Raw genomic sequence first — 20,318 nt, forward strand, 5'->3', positions numbered from 1 at the left:
GACACTACTTAGGCATGACTGTGAAAATGCCTTCCAAATATAAGAAGTTAAAAAATCATATTCTTACGTAGTTAGAAGAGTATGTAAAATTCATTTTTCTATGAATACTGTAGTTGCTATTTTTTGTGTGTACCATAAAAAGCTTTTGTCAGACTAAATGCAATAATGGTTAAACAATTAATCGAAAGTTCAATTTCACATAAAGATGAATAAAAAATAAAGAGTAAGTTGAAGGGAAGAAGTGCATAGTGCAAAGTCTTGTAACTGCGAGGCCAACCATTCAGTTCTCACTAAACAACACTTTTTTAGCTTATTTGTATTCTAAATCAAACGGAAATGTTAATGAACAAATACTGAAATAATTTTTTAAGAAAAATAACTTTTTGTTTACTAATTGCATGAAACACTGAGTATTCATAATAAATTAAAATTTGGTGCAAAACTGCAAAATATGAAATACAACATGAAAAGTTATTTCTAGAAAATACATGTAAATACAAACCTTATATTACAAACACAAATATGATAATATTTACTCAGTTTTTATGAGTCAATAGTTGCATAATATTGTTGTTGTTGTGGTCTTCGGTCCTGAGACTGGTTTGATGCAGCTCTCCATGCTATCCTGTGCAAGTTTCTTCATCTCCCCGTACCTACTGCAACCTACATCCTTCTAAATCTGCTTAGTGTATTCATCTCTTGATCTCCCTCTACGATTCTTACCCTCCACGTTGTCCTCCAATACTAAATTGATGATCCCTTGCCTCAGAACATGTCCTACCAACCAATCCCTTCTTCTAGTAAAGTTGTGCCACAAACTCCTCTTCTCCCCATTCTACTCAATACCTACTCATTAGTTATGTGATCCACCCATCTAATCTCCAGCATTCTTCTGTAGCACCACATTTCGGAAGCTGCTTCTCTTCTTGTCGAAACTATTTATCGTCCACGTTTCACTTCCATACATGGCTACACTCCATACAAATACTTTCAGAAGCGACTTCCTGGCACTTAAATCTATACTTGATTTTAACAAATTTCTCTTCTTCAGAAACACTTTCCTTGCCATTGCCAGTCTACATTCTATATCCTCTCTACTTCGACCATCATCAGTTATTTTGCTCCCCAAATAGCAAAACTCCTTTACTACTTCAAATGTCTCATTTCCTAATCTAATTCCCTCAGCATCACCCGACTTAATTCGACTACATTCCATTATCCTCGATTTGCTTCTGTTGATGTTCATCTTATATCCTCCTTTCAAGACACTGTCCATTCCATTCAGCTGCTCTTCCAGGTCCTTTGCTGTGTCTGACAGAATTACAACGTCATCGGCGAACCTCAAAGTTTTTATTTCTTCTCCATGGATTTTAATACCTACTCCGAATTTTTCTTTTGTTTCCTTTACTGCTTGCTCAATATACAGGTTGAATAACATCGGGGAGAGGCTACAACCCTGTCTCACTCCCTTCCCAACCACTGCTTCCCTTTCATGTACCTCGACTCTTCTAACTGCCATCTGGCTTCTGTACAAACTGTAAATAGCCTTTCGCTCCCTGTATTTTACCCCTGCCACCTTTAGAATTTGAAATAGTATTCCAGTCAACATGTTCAAAAGCTTTCTCTAAGTCTCTCTAAGTCTACAAATGCTAGGAACGTAGGTTTGCCTTTCCTTAATCTTTCTTCTAAGCCGTAAGGTAAGAATTGCCTCACATGTTCCAATATTTCTACAAACCAAACTGATCTTCCCCGAGGCCAGCTTCTATCAGTTTTTCCACTCATCTGTAAAGAATTCGTGTTAGTATTTTGCAGCTTTGACTTATTAAACTGATAGTTTGGTAATTTCACATCTGTCAACACCTGCTTTCTTTGGGATTGGAATTATTATATTCTTCTTGAAGTCTGAGGGTATTTCGCCTGTCTCAGACAACTTGCTCACCGGATGGTAGAGTTTTGTCAGGGCTGGCTGTCAGTAGTTCTAATGGAATGTTGTCTACTCCTGGGGCCTTGTTTCGACTCAGGTCTTTCAGTGCTCTGTCAAACTCTTCGTGCAGTATTGTATCTCCCATTTCGTCTTCATCTACATTCTCTTCCATTTCCAGAATATTGTCCTTAAGTATGTTGCCCTTGTATAGACCCTCTATGTACTCCTTCCACCTTTCTGCTTTCCCTTCTTTGCTTAGAACTGGGTTTCCATCTGAGCTCTTGATATTCATGCAAGTGGTTCTCTTTTCTCCAAAGATCTCTTTAATTTTCCTGTAGGCAGTATCTATCTTACCCCTAGTGAGATAAGCCCCTTACATTTGTCCTCTAGCCATCCCAGCTTAGCCATTTTGCACTTCCTGTCGATCTCATTTTTGACACGTTTGTATTCCTTTTTGCCTGCTTCATTTACTGCATTTTTATATTTTCTCCTTTCATCAATTAAATTCAATATTTCTTCTGTTACCCAAGGATTTCTACTAGTCATCTTTTTACCTACTTGATCCTCTGCTGCCTTCACTACTTTATCCCTCAAAGCTACCCATTCTTCTTCTACTGTATTTCTTTCCCCCATTCCTGTCAATTGTTCCCTTATGCTCTCCCTGAAACTGTGTATAACCCCTGGTTCTTTCAGTTTATCCAGGTCCCATCTCCTTAAATTCCCACCTTTTTGCAGTTTCTTCAGTTTTAATCTACAGTTCACAACCAATATATTGTGGTCAGAGTCCACATCTGCTCCTGGAAAAGTCTTACAATTTAAAACCTGGTTCCTAAATCTCTGTCTTACCATTATATAATCTATCCGAAACCTTTAAGTGTGTCCAGGCCTCTTCCACATATGCAACCTTCTTTCATGATTCTTAAACCAAGTGTTAGCTATAATTTAGTTATGCTCTGTGCAAAATTCTACCAGGCAGTTTCCTGTTTTATTCCTTACCCCTAGTCCATATTCACCTACTACTTTTCCTTCTCTTCCTTTTCGTACTATTGATTTCCAGTTCCCCATAACTATTATATTTTTGTCTCCTTTCACTATTTGAATAATTTCTTTTATCTCATCATACATTTCATCAATTTCTTCATCATCTGCAGAGCTAGTTGGCATATAAACTTGTACTACTGTAGTAGGCGTGGGCTTCGTGTCTATCTTGGCCACAATAATGCATTCACTATGCTGTTTGTAGTAGGTTACCCACACTCCTATGTTTTTATTCATTATTAAACCTATTTGATTTTGTATTTATAACCCTGTATTCACCTGACCGAAAGTCTTGTTCCTTCCTTCTGCCACCGAACTTCGCTAATTCCCACTATATCTAACTCTAACCTATCCATTTCCCTTTTTAAATTTTCTAACCTACCTGCCCGATTATGGGATCTGACATTCCACGCTCTGATCCGTAGAACGCCAGTTTTCTTTCTCCTGATAACAACGTCCTCTTGAGTAGTCCCCGCCCGGAGATCCGAATGGGGGACTATTTTACTTCTGGAATATTTTACCCAAGAGGACACCATCATCATTTAACCATACAGTAAAGCTGTATGCCCTCGGGAAAAATTACGGCTGTAGTTTCCCCTTGCTTTCAGCCGTTCGCAGTACCAGCACAGCAAGGCTGTTTTGGTTAGTGTTACAAGGCCGTTTTGGTTAGTGATTTCTAAGTATGTATGCACTGACAAACATTAAACATTCCGATAAAAATCATGTATGCCGAAGTGCTGTATTATTATAAATTTGGAGCAAACAACTTATTTTTCTGAAACCTCCTGGCAGATTCAAACTGTGTGCCCGACCGAGACTCGAACTCGGGACCTTTGCCTTTCGCGGGCAAGTGCTCTACCAGCTGTGAGGACCGGGTGTGAGTCGTGCTACGGTAGCTCTGATGGTAGAGCACTTGCCCGCGAAAAGGCAAAGGTCCCGAGTTCGAGTCACGATCAGGCACAGAGTTTTAATCTGCCAGGAAGTTTCGTATCAGCGCACACTCCGCTGCAGAGTGAAAATCTCATTCTGGGAACTTATTTTCCATCTTGCTCCACATTTATCCTTCAATGTCGTGTTGATCTGGCTTAGCAATAAATCAAGAGCATATTTTTTGTGGGATACAATAGTTTTCAAAATTTGTTTGTCATTCTTCATTTGATCTTTCTGATACATTTTCCATTGCTGTCTGTTCTTTTAATGATAGGCACTTTACCTGTTGGCATAATAGCTTTGCATGAACTCTAATGATTTGTACAGTCTTACATTTCACGCATTTTTATAAGACATGAATAATTTCACTTCATTAAACCACTTCACCTTCACAGCAGGTCTGTGTTGAAGATTCTGATGTATCCGGCACTGATATAGGGCAAGTTTGGGGAACTGGCAGCTTTTGTGTCTTAGGACAGTTTTACTGTTTCTGACAGATTTTACTAGTTGTCACAAGGCTCCTTTATAATGTCTGTGGGGAAGCGTAACACTGGTAGTGAATCATGTCTGAAAAGCCTGAAGATAGCAGCCGGTAATCTAGTGTAGATTAAATTTTAGTACAAAAACAAAGATGAGGTGACTTACCGAACAAAAGCGCTGGCAGGTCGATAGACACACAAACAAACACAAACATACACACAAAATTCAAGCTTTCGCAACAAACTGTTGCCTCATCAGGAAAGAGGGAAGGAGAGGGGAAGACGAAAGGAAGTGGGTTTTAAGGGAGAGGGTAAGGAGTCATTCCAATCCCGGGAGCGGAAAGACTTACCTTAGGGGGAAAAAAGGACAGGTATACACTCGCACACACGCACATATCCATCCACACATACAGACTGTATGTGTGGATGGATATGTGCGTGTGTGCGAGTGTATACCTGTCCTTTTTTCCCCCTAAGGTAAGTCTTTCCGCTCCCGGGATTGGAATGACTCCTTACCCTCTCCCTTAAAACCCACTTCCTTTCGTCTTCCCCTCTCCTTCCCTCTTTCCTGATGAGGCAACAGTTTGTTGCGAAAGCTTGAATTTTGTGTGTATGTTTGTGTTTGTTTGTGTGTCTATCGACCTGCCAGCGCTTTTGTTCGGTAAGTCACCTCATCTTTGTTTTTATATTAAATTTTAGTACAATATTCTTGAGAATTATTTTCACTTTTATTATTAAATACATGGAAAATATAAGTTACGTAAACGTCTTGATTTTCTTACAAAAATATACAGAAGACTGGACTATAGCTGTATATTTATGATAATTAAATTCAACTTTACATGTTGGTAAACGCTTACAAAAAGAAAAGTATTTCCAGCTTGGTTTGCCCTCCCCATGAAGCAACAAACAAGAGAAATTTTTCCTTTCTTACATACAGTTTTATGGTTTAATTCAACAATTTTTATATAAATTCGTTTTAAGCTCCCATTACTATCCAACATTGACATCTTTTTATTTTCAACCTTTTCATCCATTAATTTCTGAACAATGGATACAAATAAATCTATTGGTTCTTGTAAGCACACAAAGACTACGGAGAACAATCAGCCAAGCTAGAGTAACGCTATACTGTGCATGTAAGAGTGAGTTTTATTTTTTATAATCATTGTAGAAAGAGAGCTTTTGATCCTTGCTTTGCAAGAGTTCTGTTGAAATCATGCTGATACTGATATTCTTTATGGCCATTTTCTTTCCATCAACAGTTGAGATGGCTTATTTGATATGTCAATGTAGGTACTTCATTCCATACAAGTTTACCATTTTCTGTGTTCATAAACTGGTTTGTTTTGAAGTGTAGCAAACAAAACTTCACATTATTACATTGGTAAACAGAGACTTTCTTCGCGAGATCTTCTCTTTTGCTACTCAGTAGTCACTTTCTACGGCTGAAAATAACATTAATAATTAATACACATATGTAAGCTACATGACAAAATACAGCAAATTATGTTGTATACCTCTGAGGGTGCTTAGGAAATTATAAGAAAAACCATACATGTGGTGTCGTCTTCTTGCTGCTGCAGTTTATTGTGCTACAAAGAACCCTGTTCGCAATAACAGTTCTATAAACCAATATAAGCAATTGCAATTCGCTTTCACGAGCTCGCCAATATCACTTGCATTCAACATGCTCCTATCACAGTGGGTAACAAAGATGAGATGGAGTATCACTACTTACATTAGACTGTGTTATACTTTTTATATGCTTTTATACATGTTTCTTCCTGCTAGCACAACAACTTGACAATGTACATGAATGTGATCCATTTACTGTAAATTATCAATCTGTGTTTATAATTATCACATACAATATGAACATTTTTTGACATGTCATGGCATTATGCTTCTGTGTAGAAGATATTGACGTGAGCTAAACCAATATTTAATAAGTTTTTGTAATACATTTCCTGTACTTTACATAAAGTATGGCCAAGTTCTAATGATTTATAATATGGAAATCTTGTAGGTTTCTGACGAGGACACATTAATCTTTTGAAACTGTGAAACTGAAATAAATTTTCTGGTTGTGCAACTGACAGCAGAATTTTATTCTAAAATGCACACCAGAGTGGCTGAGAAAATAACAGCTCTGAATAAAATCTTTTATCCACTTTTTACTGCACTAGACTGTGATATTAAGAGAGAATTTACTTTGTCTTCAATTTTTACGTTAGGTCGTATCCAGATGTTTTTCTAAGAGAGTGGCTTACTGAGGTGTGAGTAAATATGCAGAGGGATAAAAACCAAGCAATAATAATTAATTTTATGCAGCATAAGCTTAAAAAAATGCAATGACACGTAATTATAATGAAATATGTAAAGATAAAATGAAATATATTGTCGCATCTAAACCACAATCAAGTCCAAATTTGAAGGCAGAATCATCAATGAACTACAGTATCTAGCACTGATGGAACATGTTTTTTAGCTACACCAACATACATCCACAACAGAAATAACTTCCTGGACACAGTGTGTAGATATGTATACAAACATCCAATATTCCTGAATATACTAGTATTACATACATACGATATTTCAAGAACCATCCGGAAATGATAAACACTAAATAAAAAATACCTGCTGGTTCGAACTGACAACTCACAGGTCACCAACCAGAGATGCTAACCAGTAATGCCACACTTCAAGTACCACAGCTCATGGCAGTACTCCCTCTCCTGTAGAAGCAGCGACACGCTATTTCAGAAGTGCCGACTACAATATCCTGGGTCTAAATCCCATTAATGGTTCTCTGTATAGTGGCACTGGGGGATCCTCATGTACTGGTTGTGTTGTTAGATCCTCTGCACTATGACGAGCATCGAAAGTAGCCCCTCACGTCGAAGCTTTGTAATTGCACAATGGGTCTTCACTTTCTAACCTCCCATTGTAGGTCTGTGCCTATGGACTGTAGTAGGGTTTCAAATGGAGGACATGGACATCTATGTACTTTTGTCTTTTTGATGAAAGATCATAATCTTCAACTTCATTTATGAGCTACGAGAAATGACCAAGGATACAATATGGCCCCCAATCCTTCCAGCACTCCCAAAAATCAACTACAAAGTTCTACCCCCCCCCCCCCCCCCCCCCCAAAAAAAAAAAAAAAAAAGCCTGGACTGGAAGAACTGAACTGCATCCTTTACCAAGGCTTTGATTATATCAATTCTGTTCTGAAATGAGGGTATCTTACCCAATAATTTTCCCACCCCTCCTGAAGTGGTGTTCCATCACTCCCCAATCTATATAACATCCTAGTTGATCCCTAAGCCACTCCCACTCCCAACCCCTTGCCACAGGGGTCATATCCCTGTGGCTGACCAAGGAGCAAGACCTGATCAATCCAGCCACCCAGTGCCTGCTACTCCATTCTTGTCACAGGCTCAACCTACCCCTTCAGTGGCTGGGCCACCAGCGAAAGCAGTAATGTCATATATCAACACTGCTGCAAATACTGCACAGTCTTATGTTGGGATGATGACCAACTAGCTGTCCACCAGGATGAATGGCCACCATCAAACTGTTGTCATGAACAAAGTTGACCACTCAATGACAATATGCAGCTGAGCACAAAACATTCAATTTCAATGGCTGCTTCACAACCGAGCCATCTGGATCCTTTCTTCCACCACCAGTTTCTCTGAAATGCAGATGGGAGTTATCCCTCACTCCTGCAATCGTCCTGGCCTCAACTCAGGTAACCCACTGTCCCCACACACTCCCTCCAACAGTTCCCCCTTCCTCCGTCCTATCACCCCTCCCAATTCATGTAACCAAATCACCTGCAGCTTGTGCCACTTCCAACCAGCCAGCCATCAAACCCATCTACCTCCAAGCTGTTATTCACCCACTCCCAGTCCCAGACCCTCTCCCTCCTTCACATCTCCCTCTCTCTCTCTACCCACCCCACCCTACCCGTCACTACCCCCACCATACCAGCCCATCTGCCGCAAAAAAAAGCATTGGCACTGTCAGTCTAGCCAGCAACATGTAGGGGCATAGGTGTGTGTGTGTGCGTGTGCGTGTGTGTGTGTGTGTGTGTGTGTGTGTGTGTGTGTGTGTGCGCGCATTCTCATCAAAAGATAACTTTTCTGTGAATAGTCTCCTTTACTCTTAAAATATTTACATTCCACTAGAACTTTCCTACTATTAAACTGCTTAGATAGTATTTGCTTTAATCTGCTTGTAAGCTCAAGTCTTTCACGACGATGTTCTCAATTTCTAGACACACCAGAATACATTGTCTAACAATATTAATAAACAATAAGTCACACACATTATGGTAAAGCTTACTGATAACGTGCTCGGCGATCTCTAACAAATGGAGTAAGTGCTTCCACAGTCTCTATGTTATGAGCGAAAACATCCAGGCCTGACTCCACAATTGTTTTCACAGCATTGAGGTCACCACGGAAATCTGGTACTAGACATTCAACCATTATCTCTGGATTCCTGTGAACATACATAAAATTAAAATGATAGAGAGAGTGAGAGAAGTTCGCTTATTGCAGTACAACTAAAACTGTACCTACAGAAGTTAAAATGCAGAATGAGATTATAACAGCAGCAGGACGGAATAGAAGGGGACTGCTTACATCTTGATAGCCAATCTATGAAACGCTGAATTTTCACATTTCTGAGCAGTGTAAGTAGTCTTTATAAGTATAATGCCTAATGTTGTTGTTGTTGTTGCGGTTTTCAGTCCTGAGACTGGTTTGATGCAGCTCTCCATGCTACTCTATCCTGTGCAAGCTTCTTCATCTCCCAGTACCTGCTGCAACCTACATCCTTCTGAATCTGTTTAGTGTATTCATCTCTTGGTCTCCCTCTACGATTTTTACCCTCCACGCTGCCCTCCAATACTAAATTGGTGATCCCTTGATGTCTCAGAACATGTCCTACCAACCAATCCCTTCTTCTAGTCAAGTTGTGCCACAAGCTCCTCTTCTCCCCAATTCTATTCAATACCTCCTCATTAGTTATGTGATCAACCCATCTAATCTTCAGCATTCTTCTGTAGCACCACATTTCGAAAGCTTCTATTCTCTTCTTATCTAAGCTATTTATCGTCCACATTTCACTTCCATACATGGCTACACTCCATACAAATACTTTCAGAAACAACTTCCTGACACTTAAATCAATACTCGATGTTAACAAATTTCTCTTCTTCAGAAACGCTTTCCTTGCCATTGCCAGTCTACATTTTATATCTCCTCTACTTCGACCATCATCAGTTATTTTACTCCCCAAATAGCAAAACTCCTTTACTACTTTAAGTGTCTCATTTCCTAATCTAATTCCATCAGCATCACCCGACTTAATTCGACTACATTCCATTATCCTCGTTTTGCTTTTGTTGATGTTCATCTTATACCCTCCTTTCAAGACACTGTCCATTCCGTTCAACTGCTCTTCCAAGTCCTTTGCTGTCTCTGACAGAATTACAATGTCATCGGCGAACCTCAAAGTTTTTATTTCTTCTCCATGGATTTTAATACCTACTCCGAATTTTTCTTTTGTTTCCTTTACTGCTTGCTCAATATACAGGTTGAATAACATCAGGGAGAGGCTACAACCCTGTCTCACTCCCTTCCCAACCACTGCTTCCCTTTCATACCCCTTGACTCTTATAACGGCCATCTGCTTTCTGTACAAATTGTAAATAGCCTTTCGCTCTCTGTATTTTATCCTTGCCATCTTCAGAATTTGAAAGAGAGTATTCCAGTCAACATTGTCAGAAGCTTTCTCTAAGTCTACAAATGCTAGAAACGTAGGTTTGCCATTCCTTAATCTTTCTTCTAATATAAGTCGTACGGAATCCAAACTGATCTTCCCCAAGGTCGGCTTCTATCAGTTTTTCCATTCGTCTGTAAATAATTCGAGTTAGTATTTTGCAGCTGTGACTTATTAAACTGATAGTTCGGTAATTTTCACATCTGTCAACACCTGCTTTCTTTGGGATACCTGACAATATAAGGTAATTGGATAGATAAAAAAAAAACCTACCCACCAAGCTTGCATAACTGTAATACTTTTTATGTGTGTGTTCTCTTACCGCCAATTGGTGAGCACATTTTTGATCTATACAATTACATTGTATTTTCAAAAACTGACTATATTTTCTTTGTAATACTTGACAATGAATAACACTGACATGCTTGCTTGTGTGCAAAATACTGTTTCATAATCTGATGCAGACTGATCAACCAAAACATTACCTACTATCCATATAAACTCATCCAGGTGATGTGTCACCTGGCAAGGAATGACTGAGACACACACACACATGGTGCATGTGATATCAGAGAGCATGTTGTTCATGTGTAGAATATGGAAGACACACAATCTACCAGAGTTTGACCGAGGGCAGATTGTAATTGCCCAGAGGCTTGGCATGAGCATTTCAGAAACTATCTTGTCAGGTGTTTGAGGAGTGCTGTAATGAGTGTCTTCAACATGTGGCAAAACAAATGTGAAACATGTCCAGATGTCATGAGGTTGGGTGGCCATCCCTCATTGAAGGTGTCTCGACGCCGTAGGCTAGGCAGACTGGTAAAACAGGACAGGCAATGAACTGTGGCAGAGCTAACATCAGACTTAAATGCTGGGCAGAGTACAAGTGTGTTTGAACACACAGTGCACCCGTCACACCTAATGTTGGTCCTCCGCAGCCAACAACCCTTGCATGTCCCTATGTTAACACCACAACAATGGCAACTATGATTGAAATGGGCAAATGACCATTAGCACTGGACGTTGGCACAGCGGCAGAACATTGTATGGTCTGATGACTCCTGATACTTCATCATGCCAATGGGAGGGTGTGAATCCATCGTCTTCCAGGGACACAGAGCTCCTTGACACCTGTACTGCAGGACGGAGACAAGTTGGCAGTGGCTCCCTTGTGCTATGGGGAATGTGCACGTGGGCATCCATGGGTCCGGGCACCATAATGGCCAAGAAGTATCATACACTGGTTGTAGACCATATACATCCCTTCATCACAATCATATTTCCCGATGGCAGTGGCATTTTTCAATGAGAGGAGTGGGGTGAAGTGGTACAAGCAACACAGTGGTGAGTTCCAATTGGTTTGCTGCCCCCCCCCCCCCCCCTCCCCCAACTCGCCAGATCTGAATGCGACCAAACACAGCTGAGATGTGATTGAATGTGGCGCCACAGCTCAGTATTTTACAGGAATTAAGTGACGTGTGTGCAGATGTGGTGTCAACTCCCTCCAATGACCTACCAAAGCCTCACTGCTTACTTGCCATGATGCGTCACCACTGTTATCCACGCTGAAGGTGGACATACCAGCTATTAGGTAGGTGGTCATAATGTTGTGGCTGATCAGTGTATTGTCCAAGTACTTAATGTAAGTCTGGAAAATTCCTTACATCACAGACAGATAGTTAAATTTAAAGTTAATAAATGAGGAAAATAACATCAAATTACATTAATCTGAGCAACTACGCATTTTTACAAGCATAGGGCCACATTCAGAAGAGAAGAAAATAATATTCCGATGGTTTCTTCACACCTTAAAGCTGAACGGTCTTCTCCAGTTCACAGTATCTGTATTACTGCCAATGATTTAAACACAGACAAGCTGTGCTTAAAAAGTAATAGCAAGTTTTGTTTATCCTAAAGAATCTTTATTTATTCATCAACATCAACTTTGTTCCCTTCTAAGTAATCCCTCTCAGATTTAATATACTTGGGCCAGCACTTTTTCCAATCTTGGAGTTGATAACAAATGATCAAACTTGTCGGATTTTTTTCGGTCTTTGCTCTTCAGGCTGTTTCCACTGGGATGATTGGGCATTGGTTTCAATATAGTACTCATATACCTACATTTTGTCACCTGTTATAACCTCCTTTACAGGTTCTGAATCTTTGTTGACTTCATTCAGCAAGTCCTGAGTAATTTCTACAAGACATAATTTCTGGTTGAAATGCAACAATTTTGGAACAAACTTTGCTGTTATATGTTTCATGCCCAAATCAAAAAATGCTTGGCAAGAGCCGACGAATATGCCAACATCATCAGCAACCTCTCTGATGGCAATTCAGCAATTTTCCAAAATCATTTTCTTTACCTCTTGCAGAATGCCACAGTAATTTGTGCGCCATGATGTCCAGGGCAGTCATTTTCAACATCTTCTCTGTCCTCTTTAAAATTATTATGTCACTCGGCAACTCTTGTCTTACTAATAATAATTCGCCAAAGACCACAGTAAACATTTCAAATTCAGAGCTGCATTTTATTCCATTTTTCACGCAAAATTTAATACACAGTCTTTGATACATCTTTTTCAAAAGTGAGAATTCGCCAAGCACTCAAACACGTACAACCTTTGATCACACTTTGCACGGTAAAGAAAGATAATGATGGGGGGTAGGGAAAGAAGACAAGGAACTTCACCCTAAAAGCAACTAACAAAATCACACAATTCATTCCCCAACAACTCATTTAAACAATTTCCTACTCAGGGATGGGCATTTTGCTTTTTACTGCAAGAATTACACTATGTAAATCAAGGCCAGGCAACTATTTGAGCTACATGAGCTTGTTATTTTTCACCTCCAGTACTCCACCACTTTTCATTCACACTAACTCATAAAAGGAAGACGACAGCTTACAGGAGACAACATACTGTCCTCACCATGAATCCTTAGCTGCTACTACTACTAGCTAATGTTGTTTATATACAGTCTCTGACCAAAGTATTAGACACATTGCACATTTTAATGTTATTTGTAACAATTACATACTGAGTACTATATTTAATGCGATTAATCAGAAAATTTATGACAGTTATTCAGGGCACTTATTACAGTGTTGAATTTTGTATCTATTGTTGCTACGTGACATTGTATTGTTGACTCATTGTAGGTATCAATGTACAGAGTACAGGAAAGGACTTGTTCAGTGGCGTTCTCGCAAGTAACTGGTGTAGCACTTTGTTCGCTTTGATTATCAGTTTTGTAATATCAACATCACAATTGATTGTTTAACAGCCAGATATTACTAATTGTGACCTTCAAAAATGTGTAAATGAGGGGACAGTTCACCATGCAAAAAAGCTGAGGTCCACGCCCTCGTTAATACAAAAATGTATTCCAATCAGGAAATTTCACGAAGGTTGGAAATGTCAGAAGCTAGCGTGAGGTGCACAAAGAAGAAGATTACTTTAGGTGAAGAACTGAGCCCCAGAAGTAAGAATAAATGTGGAAGAAAACCAATTTTCACCTCAAGGTCAGAAAGATTACTCAAAAGAATTTGCCGAGAAAACAGGTCTGCAATAACAAAACAGATAAAATCTCAACTGGGAAAGGCTTATGTGACTGCTTCTGAATGCACTGTTCACAGAAAGTTGAAGGATATTGATTTCAAGGCCTGCCAAGCCATTAGAAATCCGAAGTTAACAGCCACAATGAAAGCAAAGCGTCTGAAGTGGGCTAAACAGTGATGTGGTAACGATGTGAACTTCTGGAGATCAGTAATTTAACTTTAAAATTATTATTTACGATATGATATAACCTATGTACATTTATTCATAGTATATTAATTATGTTTCTTGATTTTTATTGGTATGCTTCAGCGATGAAAGCACGTTTGAAATTTTAACTAACAAATCTCAGTATGTGCGCGCCATTGAACAAGAGAAAAATTTCATCCTGACTGCATTATTCAGACCATAAAGCACACAACTAAGGTGATGATTTGGACTGTCAGCTGTGGCAAAGGTACAAGAAGTCTTTATATGGTTAACGGCATAATGAGGTAAGACCAGTACAAGGAAGTCCTGCAAAGACGGTTAATACCACAACTCAAAGAATGGTTCCCAAATGGGGAACGATTTATTTTTATGCAGGATGGAGCTCCCTGTCACACAGCCAGGTCAGTTAAATCCTTTCTCAAGGAACAAAGTATCCCTCTGTAAGACTGGCCAGGTAATAGTCCTGACATGAACCCCATACAAAATGTATGGGAACTAATGAAGACAGAGGTGGCAAAAGATGTTATCACAACACAGCTTTTAGAGAAGATCATCCATGTGTGCTATCATCATACACAAATGCATCAACAGCATACCCTGTCGTATTAAGGCTCTCATAGCTGCAAAAGGTGGTTCAACAAAATATTAAAACTACTGTTTTCACTTTCACAATATTTTAATTTTTGTTGTAATTATTGAAATAAAATATTTTCAACAAATACTACATTTCATTTATTTGTTATATCACCTTGGTTATGAAGCAGACAACAAATAATCATTTTATCACAATTTATGTACTAAAAAGAAATTTGTTAGACATAAATCAAAATTTGCTTAAAACTGTAGTGTATCTAATAAATTGGCCAGGGACTGTAAGTGTTCAATATCCAGTAGAATTATGCTACCTACTCTTCCTTTTTGTTTGTTGGAGGAGGAGGAGGACCTGGATATTTTAAAGAATTTCCTCTGCTGACTACATCTGTTTTAGCATTTGTGCAGTATTATGGAAATCTGAAGAATTGAAAAATTTTGTGTTCTGAAAGTACTTAACCTGTTTTACTATCTTCGTAACTGCATCCAACGTGTAACACTAAACATTGTTCACTCATTAGGAAGGCAACAATGAAACTATGATGGGGGATAAAATTCAATAGTAAAGGAAGGAGGATTTCAGCTTATGTCATATCCCTGTGAATGAGTGAAATTACTGATATTTGAGTAACATTTTTAACTGGCACCATAAACACAGCAGAATAGCAGACCTTCCTAATTTCCCTGTAAAGTATATGCTTTGGGATTTTGATCTGTATTCATTATGTGAGCCACATGCATAGGGCAATTCTAACTGTTTACAACTGCCAGAGCAGTGACACAGGCCTACCAAGATGAATATGAACGACCAAGAACTTTCAATATTTTTTTATGCATCTTGACTAGTTCCACAAGAACAGGTAGAGCATCTAAAATAGTAGCAGAATAGTGGGGAGGATCTAAAATACTGGCATTTCAAAATCTTACAGGATCTGGAACTTGGTGTAACAAGCCTTTAACATACCGTAGACAGAGAGGCATGTTGAAAGTCTATGCTAATGTCCTCTGCAACTCTTAATTAACACTTTTTATTACGTTTTCCACATCAATGATACCAGAAACTTCCCAAGCTTCTTGAAGAATATTTGTTGTCAAATTCATAATGATTTTGTATATCACATCACCTCTGCTGTAGCTACAAGTACAGTGATTCTTCAGTTTTCCCAGAGTAGTAGTTAAACAGTCCATGGGTGTGCTGCCAATTATTTCAGCAATCAAACATGTCACCATTGTCAGGCACACTGATGACAGCAAAATATCTCACCACCGGAATACTGTGCCTGTTGGGCACTTCGAACCAGCAGTACACAGGTGGACTGTTTGATCTACAAGTACAGTATTCTGTGTCATAAGCATTTATTTCTTAAGACACTTTTCATGCATAAGCATTGTGGCCTGATGTAAAACAGCATTTATTAGTGGAAGTAATCTATCTCAGGTGCCTCTTACTGCTTTAATAATAATAGTAATAATAACAAATTCAAAAGATTCAACATTTCTTGTGTAGTTAGAAGCAATGTGATTGATAACTGCTTTGTTAAAAAATCAAGTTAGATTTTTGCTGTTGTGAGAGCAACAGAACAGATTTAAGTTATACAACAAGCTAACAAAACACAAATTAACTGACTGGAAACTACATACATGAGCCAGTCTAATACAACAGAAATATCAGGGTAAGACCGAAACAAATGCCTCCCACTTGCGAGGATTAAAACCATATTTCTTAAGTGCCAAAGCATCAGCAACAAAGTGCCAGAGTTCGAAGAGCTCCTGAAACGCAGCAAAGCTCACAGAATACTAGGTACAGAAAGCTGATTGAAACCTGAAACTGATAGCACTGATATTTTTGGGGACAATTTGAATGTATATTGAAAGTAAAGGCAAATAGCCCCCCCATGAACCATGGACCTTGCCGTTGGTGGGGAGGCTTGCGTGCCTCAGCGATACAGATAGCCGTACCGTAGGTGCAACCACAACGGAGGGGTATCTGTTGAGAGGCCAGACAAACATGTGGTTCCTGAAGAGGGGCAGCAGCCTTTTCAGTAGTTGCAGGGGCAACAGTCGGAATGATTGACTGATCTGGCCTTGTAACATTAACCAAAACAGCCTTGCTGTGCTGGTACTGCGAACGGCTGAAAGCAAGGGGAAACTACAGCCGTAATTTCTCCCGAGGACATGCAGCTGTACTGTATGATTAAATGATGATGGCGTCCTCTTGGGTAAAATATTCTGGAGGTAAAATAGTCCCCCATTCGGATCTCCGGGCGGGGACTACTCAAGAGGACGTCGTTATCAGGAGAAAGAAAACTGGTGTTCTACGGATCGGAGCGTGGAATGTCAGATCCCTTAATCGGGCAGGTAGGTTAGAAAATTTAAAAAGGGAAATGGATAGGTTGAAGTTAGATATAGTGGGAATTAGTGAAGTTCGGTGGCAGGAGGAACAAGACTTCTGGTCAGGTGACTACAGGGTTATAAACACAAAATCAAATAGGGGTAATGCAGGAGTAGGTTTAATAATGAATAGGAAAATAGGAATGCGGGTAAGCTACTACAAACAGCATAGTGAACGCATTATTGTGGCCAAGATAGATACGAAGCCCACACCTACTACAGTAGTACAAGTTTATATGCCAACTAGCTCTGCAGATGACGAAGAAATTGAAGAAATGTATGATGAAATAAAAGAAATTATTCAGATTGTGAAGGGAGACGAAAATTTAATAGTCATGGGTGACTGGAATTCGAGTGTAGGAAAAGGGAGAGAAGGAAACATAGTAGGTGAATATGGACTGGGGGACAGAAATGAAAGAGGAAGCCGCCTGGTAGAATTTTGCACAGAGCACAACATAATCGTAACTAACACTTGGTTTAAGAATCATGAAAGAAGGTTGTATACCTGGAAGAATCCTGGAGATTCTAAAAGGTATCAGATAGATTACATAATGGTAAGACAGAGATTTAGGAACCAGGTTTTAAATTGTAAGACATTTCCAGGGGCAGATGTGGATTCTGACCACAATCTATTGCTTATGAACTGCAGATTGAAACTGAAGAAACTGCAAAAAGGCGGGAATTTAAAGAGATGGGACCTGGATAAACTGAAAGAACCAGAGGTTGTACAGAGTTTCAGGGAGAGCATAAGGGAACAATTGACAGGAATGGGGGAAAGAAATACAGTAGAAGAAGAATGGGTAGCTCTGAGGGATGAAGTAGTGAAGGCAGCAGAGGATCAAGTAGGTAAAAAGACAAGGGCTAATAGAAATCCTTGGGTAACAGAAGAAATATTGAATTTAATTGATGAAAGGAGAAAATATAAAAATGCAGTAAATGAAGCAGGCAAAAAGGAATACAAACATCTCAAAAATGAGATCGACAGGAAGTGCAAAATGGCAAAGCAGGGATGGCTAGAGGACAAATGTAAGGATGTAGAGGCTTGTCTCACTAGGGGTAAGATAGATACTGCCTACAGGAAAATTAAAGAGACCTTTGGAGAGAAGAGAACCACTTGTATGAATATCAAGAGCTCAGATGGCAACCCAGTTCTAAGCAAAGAAGGGAAGGCAGAAAGGTGGAAGGAGTATATAGAGGGTTTATACAAGGGCGATGTCCTTGAGGACAATATTATGGAAATGGAAGAGGATGTAGATGAAGATGAAATGGGAGATAAGATACTGCGTGAAGAGTTTGACAGAGTACTGAAAGATCTGAGTCGAAACAAGGCCCCGGGAGTAGACAACATTCCATCAGAACTACTGATGACCTTGGGAGAGCCAGTCATGACAAAACTCTACCATCTGGTGAGCAAGATGTATGAGATAGGCGAAATACCCACAGACTTCAAGAAGAATATAATAATTCCAATCCCAAAGAAAGCAGGTGTTGACAGATGTGAAAATTACCGAACTATCAGTTTAATAAGTCACAGCTGCAAAATACTAACGCGAATTCTTTACAGACGAATGGAAAAACTGGTAGAAGCTGACCTCGGGGAAGATCAGTTTGGATTCCGTAGAAATGTTGGAACACGTGAGGCAATACTAACCTTACGACTTATCTTAGAAGAAAGATTAAGAAAAGGCAAACCTACGTTTCTAGCATTTGTAGACTTAGAGAAAGCTTTTGACAACGTTAACTGGAATACTCTCTTTCAAATTCTTAAGGTGGCAGGGGTAAAATACAGGGAGCAAAAGGCTATTTACAATTTGTACAGAAACCAGATGGCAGTTATAAGAGTCGAGGGGCATGAAAGGGAAGCAGTGGTTGGGAAGGGAGTGAGACAGGGTTGTAGCCTGTCCCTGATGTTATTCAATCTGTATATTGAGCAAGCAGTAAAGGAAACAAAGGAAAAATTCGGAGTAGGTATTAAAATTCATGGAGAAGAAGTAAAAACTTTGAGGTTCGCCGATGACATTGTAATTCTGTCAGAGACAGCAAAGGACTTGGAAGAGCAGTTGAACGGAATGGACAGTGTCTTGAAAGGAGGATATAAGATGAACATCAACAAAAGCAAAACGAGGATAATGGAATGTAGTCAAATTAAATCGGGTGATGCTGAGGGGATTAGATTAGGAAATGAGACACTTAAAGTAGTAAAGGAGTTTTGCTATTTAGGGAGTAAAATAACTGATGATGGTCGAAGTAGAGAGGATATAAAATGTAGATTGGCAATGGCAAGGAAATCGTTTCTGAAGAAGAGAAATTTGTTAACATCGAGTATAGATTTAAGTGTCAGGAAGTCGTTTCTGAAAGTATTTGTATGGAGTGTAGCCATGTATGGAAGTGAAACATGGACGATAACCAGTTTGGACAAGAAGAGAATAGAAGCTTTCGAAATGTGGTGCTACAGAAGAATGCTGAAGATAAGGTGGGTAGATCACGTAACTAATGAGGAGGTATTGAATAGGATTGGGGAGAAGAGAAGTTTGTGGCACAACTTGACCAGAAGAAGGGATCGGTTGGTAGGACATGTTTTGAGGCATCAAGGGATCACAAATTTAGCATTGGAGGGCAGCGTGGAGGGTAAAAATCGTAGAGGGAGACCAAGAGATCAATACACTAAGCAGATTCAGAAGGATGTAGGTTGCAGTAGGTATTGGGAGATGAAGAAGCTTGCACAGGATAGAGTAGCATGGAGAGCTGCATCAAACCAGTCTCAGGACTGAAGACCACAACAACAACAACAACAGGCAAATAGCAAATGGAAGTGGCATATTTGTCGCAAAAGACAAGAAACTGAAACCCTCTGAGATAGAAAGTAAGGCTGCATATGAGATTGTTTGGGCAAGACTCAGTATCAGGGGTGGGCATAACATGATAACTGGATCCTTCTATTGCCTACCACAGTAATTTCCTGATGTAACCAAAAGCTTTAGAGAAAACGGCAGTACACCTCAGTTAACTTTTAAGTAAGATCTCCTATTATACACTTGTATGTAAGTTCCCCTATCTTACTGTAACTGTCAGTGAAGACTTTAATCATTCAACAATGAGTTGGGAAAATTAGTTTCATTAGTGGTTGGCATGATCCTCTGAAACATTACTAAATGTCTTCTCTGATAACCACCTAGAACAGATAGTTAGGAAGCCCACTCGTGACAAAAATATACTGGATCTAATGGTAACAAATACTGTCTACATCAAAACTGGTATCAGTGACCATGACACATTTGTGGCAATGATTAACAAAGTACAAAGGACAATTAAAACAAGCAGAAAGATAGGAAAGTTCAGTAAATGAGATAAAAAGTCAGTAGTGTCATATCTCAATGACAAACTTGAAACTTTCAG

General features: G+C 39.3%; 1 protein-coding gene across 1 annotated transcript in view; it reads right to left on the reverse strand.

Annotated features, from left to right (window-relative positions):
* Positions 1-20,318, reverse strand: part of LOC124804906 (lipoyl synthase, mitochondrial) — a 112,466-nt gene that overhangs the window by 26,262 nt on the left and 65,886 nt on the right. Inside the window, exon 5 of the mRNA XM_047265282.1 lies at positions 8,728-8,886. Within this exon, the coding sequence (XP_047121238.1) occupies positions 8,728-8,886 (159 nt within the window). The remainder of the gene's footprint in view (positions 1-8,727; positions 8,887-20,318) is intronic.

This window comes from Schistocerca piceifrons, chromosome 7, assembly GCF_021461385.2.
Source record: "Schistocerca piceifrons isolate TAMUIC-IGC-003096 chromosome 7, iqSchPice1.1, whole genome shotgun sequence".
In the NCBI taxonomy this organism is placed as follows: domain Eukaryota; kingdom Metazoa; phylum Arthropoda; class Insecta; order Orthoptera; family Acrididae; genus Schistocerca; species Schistocerca piceifrons.